This window comes from Ovis canadensis, chromosome 2 (assembly GCF_042477335.2).
Source record: "Ovis canadensis isolate MfBH-ARS-UI-01 breed Bighorn chromosome 2, ARS-UI_OviCan_v2, whole genome shotgun sequence".
Taxonomy (NCBI): Eukaryota; Metazoa; Chordata; class Mammalia; order Artiodactyla; family Bovidae; genus Ovis; species Ovis canadensis.
The window spans coordinates 118,979,995-119,000,114 of record NC_091246.1 but is presented as its reverse complement, the minus strand read 5'-3'; the positions used below and the strand labels follow the sequence as shown (position 1 = coordinate 119,000,114).

The 20,120-nt window shown below is 40.7% G+C and overlaps 1 protein-coding gene across 7 annotated transcripts in view; it reads left to right on the top strand.

Annotated features, from left to right (window-relative positions):
- The window catches only part of HERC2 (HECT and RLD domain containing E3 ubiquitin protein ligase 2), a 243,505-nt gene that overhangs the window by 100,773 nt on the left and 122,612 nt on the right, over positions 1 to 20,120 (top strand). For all 7 annotated transcript variants that reach the window (XM_069576810.1, XM_069576811.1, XM_069576809.1 and 4 more), the window contains 10 exons: positions 4,633 to 4,847; positions 5,090 to 5,222; positions 5,320 to 5,447; positions 5,539 to 5,734; positions 8,580 to 8,713; positions 9,261 to 9,434; positions 9,513 to 9,649; positions 9,767 to 9,918; positions 10,573 to 10,764; positions 19,596 to 19,783. In XM_069576810.1, the coding sequence (XP_069432911.1) occupies positions 4,633 to 4,847; positions 5,090 to 5,222; positions 5,320 to 5,447; positions 5,539 to 5,734; positions 8,580 to 8,713; positions 9,261 to 9,434; positions 9,513 to 9,649; positions 9,767 to 9,918; positions 10,573 to 10,764; positions 19,596 to 19,783 (1,649 nt within the window). The remainder of the gene's footprint in view (positions 1 to 4,632; positions 4,848 to 5,089; positions 5,223 to 5,319; positions 5,448 to 5,538; positions 5,735 to 8,579; positions 8,714 to 9,260; positions 9,435 to 9,512; positions 9,650 to 9,766; positions 9,919 to 10,572; positions 10,765 to 19,595; positions 19,784 to 20,120) is intronic.

Here is a 20,120-nt window from a genome sequence, read left to right as displayed (position 1 = left end):
AAATGCCGTTAAGGATAGTGAAGAAGAATGAGCACAGTTGTTGATGAGGAAATGTAAGGATAGTGAGACTAAACCAGTTCATAGAAATAGCTGTGTGTGGCTTTCATTCGTGTGATCTGTGGCATCAAAGGAAGCAAGCTGACAGGTGTGTAGGAAGGTTGAGCCTATGTGTGGTCTCACTTCCACACCCTCTAACAGATTGGCTCAGCTCCCTGCTGCCTAGAAATCTACATGTTGTGCATTGACGATTCCTCGGGACAGTGTTCTGTTTGAGGATTGTGTTTTTACCAGACTCCAATCCAGTGTATTTTGGAATGGCAATGTTCGTAACCACCTAGAGTATTACATTTTCTCCATATCCCATATGATACATTTGAATGACTCTTCACATATTTGTGTATTTCTCCATTGACTATCCAGTGCATATCTCTTGAGTAATTTCTCATGGAAGTTACCATGTTAGGCACTGAGGATGTAAGCAGGTATAGAATTAGATGCACCCTGCTCTTACCTGGAAAATCCCATGGACAGAGGAGCCTGGTAGGCTCTGGTCCATGGGGTCGCAAAGAGTCGGACACGACTGAGCAACTTCCCTTTCACTTTTCACTTTCATGTATTGGAGAAGGAAATGGCAACCCACTCCCGCCGGGGTCCAGCCCCCGCAGGATCCAGGGAAACTCGAAGGAGGAATGGTGTTGGTGATTGCGATTGATTTAGAGAGAGAGAGAGATAAGAATGTTGTAGGTAAGAAAATAGAGGCGAGAAAGAGGCTGATATTCCTTGGTTTACAATAAAACTTCAAGACAAGAAGTTTGCCCTGTTCACGGAGGCCACAGGTGCCCTCCCGGTCTCCTGAGGGAGTGAAGACTCAGAACATCTTCCCGTTCAGGTCTTAGAAATCCGGGCAGATAAGTGAACGCAGGGAGCCTGTATGCTCCAAGGGATCAGCCTGAAAAAAAGAGGGAGAAGGAGAGAGGGAGAGAGAAAAAAGATAGGAGAAAAAACACTGGGTGACCAAGCTGCTTTGGTGAGCGAGGCCCAAAAGCTTTATTTTTCAAAAGGTACTTTTATACCTTGCCTTATACATAGAGGGAAATGAAAGATGCATGGTCATACAGAGTCAGCCCAAACATTCCAGCAGTTTTGCCCTTATCAAAACCAGGATTTTTCTGCATACCTTTTTCACAAATGATGTTGTGTACAGTATCTTCTGGCCTTGGAGGCCTGTGAACATTTTATGACCCTCTTTTGATAAAGGCTGCTCAACCAAAAAACTTATTTTCCCTCAAAGTGTTTTTTCTTTATGTTTCTAATCTATGTCAGTCTCAGAAAATGCCAAACAGAGTTACGTTTTTCACAGAGCAAGGGTGCAGTGAGTTACAAGAAAGAACCAATTAGCTCAAAAGTCTGATATGGTTAAATTCAAGGCTACACTTATTTTTCTTGTATTCTCACTATGTTAACTAATGCATTCCCAGGTGCACAGTGGATAAGAGATATGGGAACTTAACAACAAGCATTGGCCCAATAATGAAATCCTACACCAGCACTAGCACTACTCTAATAACTTTTAACTCTTTCAAAGGCTCTATGTTTTAGGCTTTCCGTGCCTCTCACAGTTGGGAGGCTGTAAATAATCACATGCATAGCTGTAAGAGTCTGGATATACCTGCCGAGCAAGCTAGAATGCTAACAGAGGGGGTTTGATTTGAAATATTCCTCTCATGTCCAGAAGACTTATTAGCTATAGCCCTAAGTTGATTTTCTCCAGAGAAAGGTGGTCAGGGTTAGCCCCCTGTTAATGTCAGAGGAGTTGGTAAAAGTCATGAAATAGTAAAACAGACAGATTCTGGTTTTGGGGTAGATGCTCGAGAAAGCCTAGGGAGCCCTTTGAGTTCTGAAGCCTTGCTTAACAGTTCTCTTCCATATGAACTTTGTCATGGGTGGGATCTCCCGTGGTGGCTCCCGGCACACTCCAGTGTTCTTGCCTGGAGAATCCCAGGGACGGGGGAGCCTGGTGGGCTGCCGTCTATGGGGTCACACAGAGTTGGACACGACTGAAGTAACTTAGCAGCAGCAGCAGCCCTTAGTTTGGAGAAGGAAATGGCAACCCACTGCAGTATTCTTGCCTGGAGAATCCTGGGGACAGAGGAGCCTGGTGGGCTGCTGTCTATGGGGTCGCAGAGTCGGACGTGACTGAAGCAACTTAGCAGCAGCAGCTGCCCTTAGTAACTTCCTGTACCTAGACATCATAAACAGGTCAGGTTGGATGGTGGTAGAAGATAAAATGGAATCATTTATAAGTGGTTTGGGAGGTGAGGAGTGGGTGGAGGGAAAGATTTCATGCAGGTGGAACTATCGTGAAATTGGAGTCTCAGCAGATTAGGTGTGTGAGGGCAGCACTGAGAAAATCAGCTTTGGGCTGGTGCGTGTAGAGGGTTGGGGAGAAAGCTAGTGGGCAAGGATTGCCATGGTGCCTACTCATCCTGCCTTCTGGACAAATCTTTGATGCAGGTGCTGTACACTTTGCTGCCTCAGAGTGTCTAAGATGGTTATCTTGTCTTCTCCCAAATCAGCTAGGAGCTGCAAGGTGTCAGAGTAGAGGGGAGCAGTAGGTACTGTGGGCTTGTGGTATGGGAGTCTTTCCATTCTAGTACATCAGAAGCCACCGCTGGAGCAGAGAGACAAGAGGGAGTTCTAAATGGAGAGGTTCAGGGAAGGTCTGGTCACAATCGTGTTTTGGAAGAATTAATGTGGCACTTCGGAGAATGCTCTGAACACTTGCATATCTAAGTTTCCAGTAAAAGAACATTGAGTGAACCCAGATTTGATTGCTTGGGTTTTGGAGAAATACTCTGATAGCACAAGTTACTGAAAAAAAAAAAAAATCTGTAGTTACAAAAGCTGATTCTTTTAGGTGAATCTCAGTTTAGTCATCATAGCAGTTATATGAGTATTCCCATTGGCACTGGTAGAGGACTTGCTCTTATGGTGCTTGGCCTGTGCATCACACAGGTCTCCTTTACGGCATACTGGATCTCAGGTTTCCAAGCATCCATCCCTTACTTAAGTTCTTGTCTTTTATGTTCAGTAGTCTCTCATTATTATTATTTGATTAATGCTCTCAGTACAGTCACTCAGTTGTGTCCGACTCTTTGCGACCCCATGGACTGCAGCATGCCAGACTTTCTTGTCCATCACCGACTCCCAGAGCTTGCTCAAGCTCATGTCCATTAGGTTGGTGATGCCATCCAACCATCTCATCCTCTGTTGCCCCTTCTCCTCCTGCCTTCAGTTTTTCCCAGCATCAGGGTCTTTTCCAGTGAGTCAGTTCTTTGCATTAGGTGGCCAGAGTATTAGAGCTTCAGCTTCAGCATCGGTCCTTCCAATGAATATTCGGAACTAATTTCCTTCAGGATTGATTGATTTGAGCTCCTTGCAGTCTAAGGGGCTCTCAAGAGTCTTCTCCAACACCACAGTTCAAAAGCATCAATTCTTTGACGCTCAGCTTTGTTTATGGTCCAACTCTTACATCCACACATGACTACTGGAAAAGCCATAGCTTTGAATAGATGGACCTTTGTCAACAAATTAATCACAAACTGCTTTTTAATATGCTGTCTAGGTTGGTCATAGCTTTTCTTCCAAGGAGCAAGCGTCTTACAATTTCATGGCTGCAAGTCACCATCTGCAGCGATTTTGGAGCCCCCCGAAATAGTCTGTCACTGTTTCCATTGTTTCCCCATCTATTTGCCATGACGTGATGGGACCAGATTCCATGATCTTTGTTATTTGAATGTTTAGTTTAAGTCAGCTTTTTCATTCTACTCTTTCACTTTACTCAAGGGGTTCTTTATTTCCTCTTCAGTTTCTGCCATAAGGGTGGTGTCATCTGCATATCTGAGGTTATTGATATTTCTCCCAGCAATCTTGATTCCAGCTTGTGGTTCATCCAGCTCAGCATTTTGCATGATGTACTCTGTATATAAGTTAAATAAGCAGGGTGACAGTATACAGCCTTGATGTACTCCTTTCCCAGTTTGGAACTAGTCTTTTGATTAATGCTTTAGGGAGATGTATTACCCTGAACATGTTTTTCTTCTTGGAACCCTTCACATGTGCTGTTCTCCTACCTGGATGCTCAGTGTCATGGTCTTCATCCAGATCATAAAAAAATTCTGTATCAGCCCTTCAAATAATGGGGTGTTTGCTTCTGCACATTCCCACTATAGACTTTGTAGCGTATAGTTATGCCAGCTGAAGTTGGGGATTACTTGTGTAAGTGGTGTCTCATTTTCTTTTCCCTGTTAGAAACAGACTCAGTTCACATGGCATCTGTGAAACTGGACAGCTCTGTACTTGAGCAGGTAGCCAGTAAATGTTGGACTGGAACTATTATTTTGGGTTCTGATTCCATACTTAAGATGTGTTGAGTAACTGGAAGGTGTTACCTTTTTTCAGGTAGACATAGGAATTATAAGCCATTCTATGTATATGTTAGATGAGACTTTCATATGAGTGATCCTGAATTTTACTTCCTAAATGAAGTACTTAGTTTTCTTTTTCCTCTAGCGTTTATTTCTGAATGGTGCACTCAGATTTTGTTTTAACGTTTGTATATGCACTCTCTAGAGTGGCTTCAGTCATCCATCTTCTCCGGTGGCCTGCAGACTAGCCAGATCCACTACAGCTACAATGAGGAGAAAGATGAGGACCACTGTAGCTCTCCTGGGGGCACTCCTGCCAGCAAGTCCCGGCTCTGCTCCCACAGACAGGCCCTGGGGGACCACGCCCAGGCATTCCTGCAAGCCATCGCTGACAATAACATTCAGGATCACAATGTGAAGGTGCGTGAGGCCTTCCCACACTGTGCCTTCTGTTTACCTTAGGACTTTGACTTGTGAAGAGCTTAGCACAGACTTTGTTGGCATCTTATTTGGAGAGCTCTTAAGAGGCTGGTTCACTTCGGTGTCCAGTGAAGTTTTAGAAGCATCACTGATCACAAGTGCATCAGAAGTTGCAGCACTTAGAATTTATGACGATGTTGCAAGGTTGGCTCTGAAGTTACCTCCAGCTGTTTCTGTTGCAGGACTTTCTGTGTCAGATTGAAAGATACTGTAGGCAGTGCCACTTGACAACACCCATCACCTTTCCCCCTGAGCATCCTGTGGAGGAAGTTGGCCGCTTACTGTTATGTTGCCTCTTAAAACATGAAGATTTAGGTATGAATCTCAGTATTTTAGCTGTACTATAGATCTTTCAACTGACATATTTCACAATCATAACTAATCTTCACTTTATCTTAAATATCTTTCACAGGTCACGTGGCATTATCTTTAGTTCATGCAGGTACGCTTGGTATTGAGCAAGTAAAGCATAGAACATTGCCTAAATCAGTGGTGGATGTTTGTAGAGTTGTTTATCAAGCAAAATGCTCACTCATTAAGGTAAGTAGATTTTGATTCTCTTTCTTCTGTGCTTTGTGGACAGTTGGTGGGGTGTTGTTGTTAAGTTGTCCTTTCGTATTTAACTTTGTAGACTCATCAAGAACAGGGCCGTTCTTACAAGGAGGTCTGTGCCCCAGTCATTGAACGATTGAGGTTCCTCTTTAATGAACTGAGACCTGCAGTTTGTAATGACCTCTCTATAATGTCCAAATTTAAACTGTTAAGTTCTTTGCCCCGTTGGAAGAGGATAGCTCAGAAGATAATTCGAGAACGAAGGAAGAAGAGAGGTAAGAAGGTAAAGGGTGTAGGGGGATGCTTTCACCTGTGTCCCCCTCCTGTCTGTTGGCTGTTGCTCACCACATGGGCATTTTCACAACTGCTATAATGCTTTTATGTGTATTTATGATTAAGTATACAAATACTGCTTATTTTACCAAAACATGAGATAATGTTGCAGCTTTGGGACTGAATGTGTTGTGATTTGGTAACTAGTACACTGATGCTGAAAAATACTGTGAACTTTATTAAATTGATGGGGACAGTGAAGTGTTTTTTAAATCAGTTGTCCTGGTAATGAGATATGGAAAGATTTAATCTTTCCGGTGGCAATTATTCTTGCCATTCTTGTGAATAAATGTCTTTATTTGGAAATGTTGAATATTCTGAAGCATGGAGGATTGTTATAAAAGGAACCAAAAGAGTTACTGCTATTTTCAGGAAGCAGCTGTGTAGGGATAGGAAAAAGAGTTTTTGTATTAACCAAAATTTGTGTGAAAATACATTAAAAAACTTTATAATTTGGTCATTTGTGATTATAAACAAACCTACCAAGATATCTGATTATACTCTTATGAATTATATTGATTTATGCCCAGATCAGCCTTTTAAGCAATATTAGTGAGTTTTTGATGAATATTGCAAACAATAATGTGATGGAAGACTATTTTAGAAGCCATCCTGAATTGATTGTTCCTGGGCTTGGACCATAGCTTATCTGGATCCTGGAAATGCTTTGAATTAGGAAATAGGGCAAGAGCACTTCTGAGATCCCTTTAACCCAGGAGGCCTGGAGACTCAGGAGATAGCATTTCAGCTGGAAGGAGAACGGGCCCATCCCCATGTGGGTGTTGCCTCCCTGGACTCTGAGCTCACATGGTCACCTCTTAAAATGTCTTAATGTGGGTTATATATTTACTTGCAATTTTTAAATAATTAATATTACTGGTCCTGTGCTAATTTTGATGATTCACTGGTAGGGTACTACAGGACTCAGAAGAGCTATTGTACTCTTCGTTATTACTGTGAAAAAGGACAGAGGAAGATTAGCAAAAATTGACACATGGAGGAAATTCCAGAGGAAACCGGGCCCAGGCTTTCTTCCAGTGTTCCCTCTAGTGAACCACAGAGTCCTGCTTGGTTCTCTCAGCGGTGACATGTGACAAAGCTATCTGTCAGGAATGCTTGCCTGAACCTTGGTGTCCAGGGTTGTTGTTGACCGTCAGTCACATGGCCATGTGGGGCTTGCATGATTTATTTCAGCTGCCCAGACTCCATCCAGAGTAGAACAGTTGACGTAAGTCACAAACTCTCTGTTCGCTCTGGTTGAGGCGGTCCTATGCCTGAGGCACACTCTTCTCAGTGAGGGTGTGTCCAGGTTTCAGAGCTCAATTCATAGGAGCTGGGCAAGGGCCAGTGCAGATGATACAGGCCTTTCTTGGGGATTTGCAGGGTTTGAGCAACACAGACGTGGTATGTTAGTGTTTTATTGTGTTGTCTGTTATTTATATTATAAAGTAGAAGAATTAGACTAAAAGCCTTGAAGAGTACCAAAAGTAGAGAAGTAACACCACATATTAAATTGCAAATTCAACAGAATTTCTCTCATTTAAAAGACTAACTTAAGGGACTTCCTTGGTGGCTAGGAGGTTAAGAATCTGCCTCCCAACACAGGGGATGCAGGTTTGATACCTGGTCAGAGAACTGAGATTCCACATGCTGTGGGGAAGCTAAGCCCGTGAGCCACAGCAACTGAGCCCCTACATTCTAGGGCCCATGCTCCACAAAAAGAAGTGCACGCACTACAACTTGTGGAAGCCTGCACGTGGCAAGAGAGAGTCCAAGAGCTGCAATGAAGACCCAGCACAGCCAAAAAAAAAAAAGACTAAACATAGCCAAAAAACAAAAAATGACTAACATAGCCAAAGGCATCTAATTGATTCAGTTGTACCGTGGTGACAGAACCAATATACTAGTCCAGAGTGGGCAGATTAGGATCTGTTGACAAATGTAGCCTGCCATTTACTGTATACTGCCCATGAGCTAATGCTGGGTTTTCCATTTACGTTATTTTATAAAAAACAAAGAAGAACGTGGCACATGAAAATTATGTGAAGTTTAAATAACAGCGTTCACAAGTCAAGTTAGCTGCTTTTCATGCTGCAGCAGTAGAGTATTTGCAGTAGATTGAATAGCCTGCAAAGACTAAAATATTCACTCTATTCACTCTCTGTCCCTTCAGGAAAAAGTTTGTCAGCCTCTGGGCTTCTCGTTCTTTAGGGCTTCTCTCCATTGTAACATTGTCACTATCTTTCTGTCCCTGACATGCAGTAGCAGGGAGTTATTATTGAATGTCATGTGAGAATAATTATGATAGTTGAGGATCCCTTGGACTGCAAGGAGATCCAACCAGTCCATTCACAAGGAGATCAGCCCTGGGATTTTTTTGGAAGGAATGATGCTAAAGCTGAAACTCCAGTACTTTGGCCACCTCATGCGAAGAGTTGACTCATTGGAAAAGTGATGCTGGGAGGGATTGGGGATAGGGGGAGAAGGGGACGACAGAGGATGAGATGGCTGGATGGCATCACGGACTCGATGGACGTGAATCTGAGTGAACTCCGGGAGTTGGTGATGGACAGGGAGGCCTGGCGTGCTGCGATTCATGGGGTCGCAAAGAGTCGGACACGACTGAGTGACTGAACTTACTTTTTGTAATTTGAGTACTTGACAATGATATTTACATGTTTCTTTGAAAACAGTATTCATATCCTTTGCCTTCACGCAAATTTTAACATTTCTTAATGTAAAATCATGTTTAAGGATTTTTGTAATGAATGGTGTTTTTAAACATAGTTCCTAAGAAGCCAGAATCTACTGATGAAGAAGAAAAAATTGGAAATGGAGAGAGTGATTTAGAAGAAGCTTGCATTTTGCCTCACAGTCCTATAAATGTGGACAAAAGACCCATTACAATTAAATCACCCAAGGTGAAGTATTTTTTTTTGTGATTCTAAGACTGGCTATGTAGAAGCACAACACATAGGAAGGGCATCTACAAGTATTACTGCTTTGTTTTTGAATATGAGTAGAGACTATGCTAGTTACCAACAGCATGAATAACTGCCTCAGTGATGCTTAAATGCACTTGACTTATGGTGCCCTGGTCAAATCAGTAGCTGGAGAAGTGTTTTCTTTTACTCTTAGCTGTATACTGTGTCATTATTTGTTCACCATTTTACTCATTCATTCATTTATTCACTCATTCATTGTATCCTTTGCTCCAAAAACTGTTAACATGGATGATAATTTAACTTTGTCAAATTAGCCAATTCCAAAGTACCTAAGTATACAGATTATACATTGATTTATAAGACTGTTTATTATATGATTGTTTTTATTATTAGTTCCTAAATTTAAAATGTTACCAATTTAAACCTAGTGACATTTATTTATATTTTCTTTGAGTAATTGTTTTAGAGCACATCTTAATATGAATAAGGTTAACTGATGGTGAAAATGGTTTTCATTTGTCAGGATAAATGGCAGCCACTGTTGAGTACAGTTACAGGTGTTCACAAATACAAATGGTTGAAGCAGAATGTTCAGGGTTTGTATCCTCAGTCTGCACTCCTCAGTACGATAGCTGAATTTGCCCTTAAAGAAGAGCCAGTGGATGTGGAAAAAATGAGAAAGTGCCTACTAAAACAGGTAAATTTGCTAAGACCATTCTTCTCTGTCTTGGATAATACAGACGCACTTAACAGTATGTATTGATATTTTTCACAGTTGGAGAGAGCAGAAGTTCGCCTGGAAGGGATAGATACAATTTTAAAACTGGCAGCCAAAAATTTCTTACTTCCATCTGTGCAGTATGCTATGTTCTGTGGATGGCAAAGACTTATTCCAGAAGGGATTGATATAGGGTAAAACTTTATAATATTTTTTTCTTAATTAAGGGAAGCTATGACAACAGAGCATTGTTTTATTGAAGTTAAAAGTCTGGTAATATTCTGAGTAAAATTCTTCATCTTTGTTTGAAGGGAACCCCTTACCGATTGTTTAAAGGATGTTGATTTGATCCCACCTTTTAATCGGATGCTGCTTGAAGTAACTTTTGGCAAGCTGTATACTTGGGCTGTTCAGAATATTCGAAATGTTTTGATAGATGCAAATGCCAAATTTAAAGAACTTGGTGAGTTAAAAATCTGGTGGTTAAAAGGCTATATTAAAATTGCTATTGATGTTAATGATGATATCAGCATTATTTCTTAGTTTGTCTCTTAATTATATATTCTGGAAACTTTGAAATGCTAATTTTTGCTTTGAAGACTTTCATAACGTTGTACATTAGAATGATAATCTAAGCTGCTTTAAACTTTCTCATATTCTAAACTTTAGAATTTGACAGAAGATATAATATTGTACTATCCTAATACAAAGCTTTTATATTTTAACATTTTTAAGTGTATCACACAGTATATCTTAAAATGTATTTTTTATTAGTACATAATCTCCTTAATGGTTTAAGCATCTATAGAGAAGAGGGAGAAGTGGTTTTGTGGAAGACAAGTGAAATCTCTCTTTTGTAATTGACATGAAAGGAGTGAGTCACTAGGGATATTTAGAGGAGCAGAGTTACAAGTTTTGTAGATAGATGGAGACAGCTACATGTGAAGTGATGGTGGTATGATTATTGCAGAGTAATATGGAACTGCCCAATGTCCACACTCTGTGGATATCTGATGAAAAAGACAGACTTACTGTAAAAAATTGCTAATGCTTTCTGCTTTGTGTATGTTCTTGGATCAATGCACAAGAAACTTATTTGAGTGCCAATGCCTTTTAGGTATCCAGCCTGTCCCCTTGCAAACCATTACAAATGAGAACCCATCAGGACCAAGCCTGGGGACGACCCCACAAGCTCGCTTTCTCCTGGTAATGCTCAGTATGCTCACCCTGCAGCACGGTGCCCACAATCTGAGCCTTCTGCTGAATTCTGGCACGCTTGCTCTTACACAGACAGCACTTCGTCTCATTGGTGGGTTGGCATTGCCCTAAGTCACCTGTGAAAATTCAATGGTTTTTCTTGATCTCTCTTTCTATAAAATTTTTTCTTTTGGTGAATAAGTACAAATAACATAAAATTTACCATTCTAAGTAATTTTATAATTCATTGTCAGTAATCACATCCACAATGTTGTGCAAGCATTAATGCTGTTGTCCATAACTGTTTATCACCTGAAATGCAAACACATGTCCATTTACCAGTGACTCCTGACTTCCCACTCCCCTAATTATTGGCAGTAGCAAATTTGCTTTCTATCTTTGTGGACTTACTTGTTTGGATATTTCATACAAATGAAATCATACAAACAAATTTCAGTCCTTTGTATCTGGCTTATTTAGCATGCATTAATATCAGTGCTTCATTTCTTTTTATGGCTAATAAATATTATATGAATATACTGTGTTTTATTCATCCTTTGATGGATATTGGCTTATATCTACCTTTTGGCCATGCTAAATAGTATTGCTAGGAAATATGTGTACAGGCTTTTCTTTGTTACCAGTCCCTTTGTTATATACATAGGAGTAGAATTGCAGGGTTTTATGGTATTCCTATGTTCAGCTTGCTGAGAAATTGCCAAACTATGCCACAGCACTGTACCATTTTACATTTTCACCCACAGTGGGCCAAGAGTTGCAGCTTCTCCATGTCCTTGCCAACGCAAGTTATTTTCTGATTTTTTTTTTTTTAATTTAGGCTACTCAAGTTGGTGTGAAGTGATAATTTCATTATGATTTATTTTATGCTTCTCTAATATTGAGTGTCCTTTCATGGATCTCAGCCTTGTGGTGAAGGGTCTTGCATAACTCAGTGATGTGATGAGCCATGCTGTGCAGGGCCACCCAGAATGTCACAGTGAAGAGTACTGACAGAATGTGGTCCACTGGAGGAGGGAATAGGGAACCACTACAGTGTTCTTGCCTGGAGAACCCCATGGACAGTATGAAAAGGCAAAAAAATAACACAGCAGAAGATGAGCTCCCCAGGTTGGAAGGTATCCAGTATGCTCCTGGGGAAGAGAGGAAAGCAGTTACTAATAGCTCCAGAAAGAATGAAGCACCTAGGTAGAAGTGAAAACAATGCTCAGGTGTGGAGTGTCTGGTGGTGAAAGTAAAGTTGATGCTGTAAAGAACAGTATTGCATAGGAACCTGGAATGTTAGGTCCTTGAATCACGGTAAGTTGGACGTGGTGAAGCAAGGGATGGCAAGAATGAACATTGACATCTTAGCAATCAGTGAGCGAAAATGGATGGGAATGGGTGAATTTATCAGATGACCATTATGTCTACTATTGTGGCCAAGAATCCCTTAAAAGAAATGAAGTGGCCTTCATAGAAGGCTATGAAAGAGCCTGAAATGCAGTGTTTGGGCACAATCTCAAAAACGACAGAATGATCTTGATTCATTTCCAAGGCAAACCTTTCAGCATCATAATAATAATTCAAGTCTATGCCCCAACCACTGATGCTGAAGAAGCTGGAGTTGACCAGTTTTGTGAAGACCTGTGGTGTTGGAGAAGACTCTTGAGAGTCCCTTGGACTGCAAGGAGATCCAACCAGTCCATTCTGAAGGAGATCAGCCCTAGGTGTTCTTTGGAAGGACTGCTGTGGAAGCTGAAACTCCTTGGCCACCTGATGTGAAGAGTTGACTCACTGGAAAAGACCCTAATGCTGGGAGGGATTGGGGGCAGGAGGAGAAGGGGACGACAGAGGATGAGATGCCTGGATGGCATTACCAACTCGATGGACGTGAGTCTGAGTGAACTCCGGGAGTTGGTGATGGACAGGGAGGCCTGGCTTGCTGTGATTCATGGGGTCACCAAGAGTCGGACACGACTGAGCGACTGAACTGAACTGATGACGCATTTTTGAACTAACACCAAAAAGTGATGTCCATAGGGGATTGGAACACAAAAACAGGAAGTGAAGATATACTCAGAATAACAGGCAAATATGGCCTTGGAGTTTTGTCAAGAGAACACACTGGTCATAATAAACACCCTTTTCCCAACAACCTAAGAGACAACTTCACACATGGACATCATCAGATGGTCAATACTGAAATCAGATTGATTATGTTCTTTGTAGCCAAAGATGGAGAAGCTCTATACAGTCAGTAAAAACAAGACTCGGAGCTGACTGTGGCTCAGATCATGAGTTCTGTGAAGCAAAATTCGGGCTTAAATTGAAGAAAGTAGGGAAAACCACTAGGCCATTCAGTTATGACCTAAATCAAATCCCTTAATGATTGTATGGTGGTGGTTACAAGTAGATTCAAGGGATTAGATCTGGTAGACAGAGTGCCTGAAGAACTATGAACAGAGGTACATAACATTGTACAGGAGGCAGTGACCAAAACCATCCCAAAGAAAAAGAAATGCAGAAGGCAACTTGGTTGTCTGAGGAGGCTTTACAAATAGCTGTGAAAAGAAGTGAAAGGCAAGGGAGAAAGGGAAAGATACATCCAACTGCATGCAGAGTTCCACAGACTAGCAAGGCTTTATTAAATGAACAGTGCAAAGAAATGGAGGAAAGCAACAGAATGGGAAAAGACGTATCTCTTCCAGAAAGTTGGAGATATATATCAAAGGAACATTTCATACAAGGATGGGTATGATAAAGGACAGAAAGGACACGGACTTAACAGAAGCAGAAGAAGAGATTGGAAAGAAGAGGTGGCATGAATACACAGAGGTATACAATGAAGGTATTAGTGACTGGCATGACCAGGATGGTGTTTTCACTCACCTGGAGCAATACATCCTGGAGTGTGAAGTCAAGTGGGCTTTAGGAAGCATTACTATGAACAAAACAAGAGGAGGTGATGGAAATCCAGCTGAGCTATTTAAATTCCTAAAATATGATGATGTCAAAGTGCTGCAGTCAGTGTGTCAGCAAATTTAGAAAACTCAATGGCCACAGGACTGGAAAAGGTCAGCTTTTACCCCAATCCCAAAGAAGAAGCAATGCCAACAAATACTCAAACTACTGTACTGTTGCACTCATTTTGCATATTGGTAAGAAAGAAAGAAAGAAAGGGAAGTTGCTCAGTCGTGTGCGACTCCTTGCAACCCCATGGATTGAGTGTAGCCTACCAGGCTTCAGTGGGTTGCCATTTCCTTCCCCAGGAGATCTTCCCGACTCAGGGATTGAACTTGTGTCTCCTGCATTGTAGGCACACGCTTTACTATCTGAGCCACCAGGGAAGTCCATTACCAGGACTTCAACCAAGAACTTCCATATGTACAAGCTGGGTTTCAAGAGGCAGAGGAAGCAGAGATCAGATTGCCAACATTCGTTGGATCATGGTGAGAGCAAGGGAGTTCCAGAAAACAATTCTGCTTCATTGCTAAAATCTTTGACTGTGGACAAATTCTTAAAGAGATGGGAATACCAAACCACCTTACCTTTCTCCTGAGAAATCTGTAAGTGTGTCAAGAAAAAGTTAGAAGTGGACATGGAACAATGGATTGGTTCAAAATAGATAGAAGAGTATGACAAGGCTGTATATGCTGTCATTCTGCTTATTTAACTTTCTTGTAGAGTACATATCATGTGAAATACTGAGTTGGAGGAATCAAAGATTGCTGGGAGAAATATCAATAATCTCAGATACGCAGGTGATGCCACTCTAATGGCAGGAAGTAAAGAGGAGCTAAAGAGCCTCTTGATGAGGGTGAAAGAGCAGAGGGAAAAAGCTGGCTTGAAACTCAACATTAAAAAAAAAAATAAGGTTATGGCATCTGGTCCTATCACTTCATGGCAAATAGAAGGGGAAAAAGTAGAAGCAGTGATCAATTTTATTGGGCTCAAAAATCACTGTGAATGGTGACTGTAGCCATTAAATTAGAAGATTCTTTCTCCTTGGAAGGAAAGCTATGAGAAAACTAGAGAGCATATTTTAAAGCAGAAATGTCACTTTGCCAACAAACTTCCTGTAATAATGTACAGATGTGAGAGTTGGACCATAATGAAGGCTGAGTGCCAAAGAATTGTTGCTTTCAAATTGTGGTGCTGAAGAAGACTCTGGAGAGTCCCTTGGACTGCAAGGAGATCAAACCAGTAAATCCTAAAGGAAATGAACCCTGAATATTCATTTGAAGGACTGATGCTGAAACTCCCATACTTTGGCCACCTGATGGAACCAGCCAACTCATTGGAAAAGACCCTGATGCAGGGAAAGATTGAAGGCAAAAGGAGATAGGGCGGTAGAGGATGAGATGGTTAGATAGCATCATTGACTCAGTGGACATTAATTTGAGCAAACTCTGGGAGATAGTGGAGGATAAAGGAGCCTGGCATGCTACAGTCCGTGGGGTTACAAACAGGCAGACATAACTTAGACTGGTAAAGTCTAAGTTATTTGTTGCTGTTTGTGGCCAAACAACAATAGTGAATGACATTAGTCTCTGTACCCATGCTTCTTGGCCATTTGTATATCTAGGAGATAATGTCTATTCAGGTTCTTTGCTCATTTAAAAATTCAGTTGTGTGTGTTGAGTTAAGTAGAGGTCCTTTGAAATTCTGTATACTAGACTGTTAACAGTGATATGATTGAAGGACATTTCTTTTTCATTCTGGATTTTGTTTTACTTTGGTTTACAGAAATTATAAAATGTCTAATTTATCTATTAGTATTCTTATTATTCTTCTGTTGCTTGTGCTTTTGATGTTATGTCTAAGAAATCATTGCCAAATCCAAGATCATGAGGATTACCCATTACATTTTCTTCATTAAGTCTTGTATTTAGTTTTATGTCCACTTTAAGATGAATTTTTTAATATGATGTGAGATGAGGGTTCACTTTATTAATTTTTTGGTTATCCAGTTTTTTCAGTATCATTTTTTGGAAAGACTATTCTCAAATTTTTAGTACCCCTGTCAAAAATCATTTTGACTGTAGCTATTTAAGTTTATTTCTAGAATCTCAGTTTTGTTTGTGTTGTTCTATTTGTGTCATTACGCTAATCCCACATTGTTTTGAACGCTCTGATAAAAGCTTTGTGGTAAGTTTTAAAATTGACAGGTATGTCTTTCAACTTTTTCTTTCTCATGATTATTTTAGTTATTTCTAGTCCCTTGCATTTCCATATGACTTCCAGGTCTGGCTTTTCCCTGTTTGCTAAAAGGCCATTGAAATTTTCAAGGATTGTATTGAATCTGAAGATACTTTTGGAGAGTAGTGCCCTCTTAACAATATTAAGTCTTTTATTCCATGAATATGAGATTATTTTATATTTGTTTAGGTCTTCTTTCATTTCTTTGAGCAATATTTTATAGATTTTTGTTGTTGTTGTTATCAGGGTAATGCTGGCCTCATTGAGTAAGTTAGCGAGTAGTTCTCTCTTGTTCTGTCTTTGAAAGAGTTAGAATTGGTGTTGGTTCTTCTTTAGTGTTTGGTAGACTTTACCAGTAAAAAGAGATGTATGTGATGTAAGAGATGGATGTGATGCCATCCAGCCATCGCATATTGTTCACTGTTGATTCTGTTGTTCTGTTTATCTCTGTTCTGATGTCTGTTATTTCCTTTCTGCTACCTTTAGGTTTACTTAGGTCTTATTTTTCTAGTTCCTCCAGGTATAGTTAAGTTGTTCAGTTGTTTTGAGATCTTAAGTATGCGTTCATAGATTTAAATTTCCTCCTTAGTAAGCCGAATGGTCCTGGTTTTGTAGTTGTTGTTGAGAGGTCTTATTTGCCTTTGGCTGTGCTGGTCTCCGTTGCTGCTTGGTCCTTTCTCTAGTTCTGGGTAGCAAGGGCTTCTCTCCAGTTGCCGTGTGGGGGCTTCTAGTTGCAGAGCACAGGCCCTAGGCATGTGGTCTTCAGTAGTGGCGGCACATGGGCTCAACAGCAGCAGCCCCTAGGCGCAGAAGTTGTGGCGCACAGGCTTGATTGTTCTGAGGCATGTGGAATCTTCCTGGTCAGGAGTTGAACCCATGTCTCCTGAGTCGGCAGGCAGATTCTGTTCCACTGACCAACCAGGGAAGCCTCTCAGTCTGTTGAGAGGTTTTTGATTAGTGATTCAATGTCTTTACTTGTTTTAGGTCTGTTCACATATTCTACTCGAGTCAGGTCAGGTAATTCTGTGTTTCTAGGAATCTATCCATTTCCTCTAGGTTAGATAATTTATTAGTGTTCAGTTCGTAGTGCTCTCATAATTCTTTTTATTTCTGTAGGATTAGTAGCAATCTTCCCACGTTTTGTTTCTGGTTTTATTTATTTGTATCTTCATTTTTCTTGGTTAATGTGCTTAAAGTTTGTCAGTTTTGTTGACATTTTTCAAAAAAAGTCTGGTTTTGTTGATTCTGTTGTTCTATTTATTTCTGTTCTAATGTCTGTTATTTCCCTTCTGCTACCTTTAGGCTTACTTAATTCTTATTTTTCTAGTTCCTCCAGGTATAGTTAAGTTGTTTAGTTGTTTTGAGATCTTAAGTATGCATTTATAGATTTGAATTTCCTCCTTAGTACTGTTTTTGCTGCATCTCTTAAGCTTTGCTACATTGTGTTTTTGTTTTCATTTGTTTCAAAGTATTACTTTTTGTTGTGGTTTTTCTTTCTTTGTCCTGTTAAGTTTTCACACACTTATGACATTCCTAGCTTTTGTTATAATTTCTAGTTTCATTCCACTGTGATCAGAGAATATAATTTATATGATTTTAGTTTATTTCAGTTTATCATTCTGTGACCTAAAATACTACCTCTCCTGGAGGGTGTTCCCTGTGAACACTTGAGAAGAGTATGTTTTCTGCTGGTTTTGTATAGAATGTCCCTTCATGTCTGGTAAATCTGATTCATTTATAATGTTGTTCTTTGCTGAAATTTTTAGATACTGCAGGGCCAGTGTTCTAAATCCAAATGAAAGAGCAAAGCTGTCCTAAGCAGTTCAATTTTGCTAGTCTTTGTGCCCACAGGACCCATTCAGAAATATGCACCAGACTCTGAGTCAGCATCTGATATCCGTGGACCTCATTAACAACTAAAAATTGCTTTTAAAAATCTTAAAAATATATCACCATCTAAAGTTGCCTCTATTTTCTTGTTGTCTCCCCTTTTTTTCCAGAGACTCCAATAGGTAAAAGTCAGAGCACAAGCTATTAATTTTGGGGGCTTCCTCTGTTAACAGTACTGACTGTGAAAAGCCAGGGAGCTGTGTCCAATGAATACATATCTATCTTTGTTGCTTTCTCTAATCAAGGTGATTCTCTTTCATATGAGAAATCATTAGCATACAATATTTTATATTAATTTTTCTGTATATATCCACATACGATAGCCACAAAATACAAATCACTTAAAAAAAGATTCTCATTTTTTCCTTATTGCAAAATGTATTCAAACCCTTAGCAGCAAATTCAGTGTTTACAGTGTTAACATTATAGCTGCCTGGGGAGGTACCAGCTAGATGGAACCCCTGCCCCTTTTTGGGCCTCACAGAGGCACTCCCAGGTTGAGAAAAAGACTATTTTCCTTCCAGTTTATTTAAAGCTTTACTCCTGAGCTGGGAATTGAACAATTTTTTTTTTCCTCCTCTTGGAGGAGAGCAGAACACAAACTTTAAATTTTTCACCCAACCAAGCCCATCTTTGGGAATGTTTGGGGCCCTTTTCTGTCCTGGAGAGAGAACAAAAACCCCAGGGTTACCAGGGGTGTGCATATCCCTCCCTCAGGCCAGGGTGCTGGCTCCTGGGGTTACATTTCCTGTTTCGAATACATTGGTAAATTTTACTTCTCACAGATTACAGCTCAGCTTCTATTTTAAACTGTGAGTGGTTCCGTGGCCGCCAGGGACCAAATTTTCATCATGTTCTACTCCTTCATTTTCTCTTGTACCAGGCAATGGTTTTGCAATATTTGGGTGAGTCCACATTGTTCTAGAAAATCCTGTTGCTGCCACCCCTGTGTCAGGGTTCCCAAGACCACCTCCAGTTTTAATAATTTGCTCACAGGCCTCACAAGATTCCAGATATAGTCATACTTTGGGCTAAAGTTTGTTACAGTGAAAGAGTAGGAAGCAGAATCAGCCATGGCACATAGGTAAAGTGTGAGAGAGACCGGACGCAAATCCTCTCCTGGTGGAGACACACAGAGTGCACTTAGTTCCCCTAGCAAAGAGTTGTGACCACACATGTGAAGTGTTGTCTTTACATGCAAAGTATGGAGACGTGGTGCCCTGGGCTTTCACGGGGCAGGTCATGTAGGCATTTCTGCCTGGCACTTGAGTAAGCTTCAGACCCCCCAGAAAGAAGCAGATTTTAGCAGAGACCATGTTGTTTGTGCAGTGTAGGCACAGGAATGGCTTCTTGGCAGTTAAGGACTGGTGGGAGCCTTCACGAAATCCAGGTTCCCGAAGGCCAGCTGAGGGCCAACCCTGTAAACAGGCTTTTCTGGGGACAGCAGTATCAGGCCTTCTTTATCAGCTCTTTTCTTCACATTACCGTAATTAAAGATTGTTAATTTCTCACAGTGTTAAACATTTAGATGGTTATCATTTGTTTTCCTGTTCTAATAAAAATATGAGTAATGAGTGTCTCTGTAATCATTTTTGCTTTTTGGAGTGGATCATAATTCCTGGAAATAGAGTAAATATCTTTTCTGAGAGTTTCTAAAATCCTCTACATATTTCTAATACATATTTATATATTTTGTCCTCTCCTTACCTTTTAAAAGTCTTAGTTCTCATCAGTAAATTTTTGACGGTATTTGTTGTATTGGTAAAAACTACACTATAGATTATTTAAAATTATCATCTTCATTAATACTTAACTGCTTATTGGTTCATCTTGCTTTTTCTGATGCTCTGATAGGCCCTAGTTGTGATAATGTTGAAGAAGACATGAATGCTTCTGCACGAGGAGCTTCTGCTACAGTTTTGGAAGAGACACGGAAGGAAACAGCCCCGGTACAGCTGCCAGTTTCAGGGCCAGAGTTGGCCGCCATGATGAAGATTGGAACCAGGGTCATGAGAGGCGTGGACTGGAAATGGGGTGATCAGGTCCTTAGAGATTTGAGTTAAATGCATTAGCCACACATTAGTCATCCTCTGCACATCCTGACCTGCATGTGATGAGTGGGTGGAGACTGGAATAAATACCTACACTCTACAGACAGGTGTGGTTGACAGGCGGTGTAGCTACTGATTCGTGGGTGGGCAGACAGAATCTCAGAACCAGTAGAGAAGGGCAGCAGCCTGCTCCAGGGCCCTTGAACAGGACCATATCTTGGAGGAGTAGCTGCTTGTTTTGGGACACTCCAGGCCTAGGCTTGACTTGAGGCTCAGCCTGGAGCAAGAGTGAGGGTAGGCAGGAGAGAGTAAACCGCATCTGAATAGT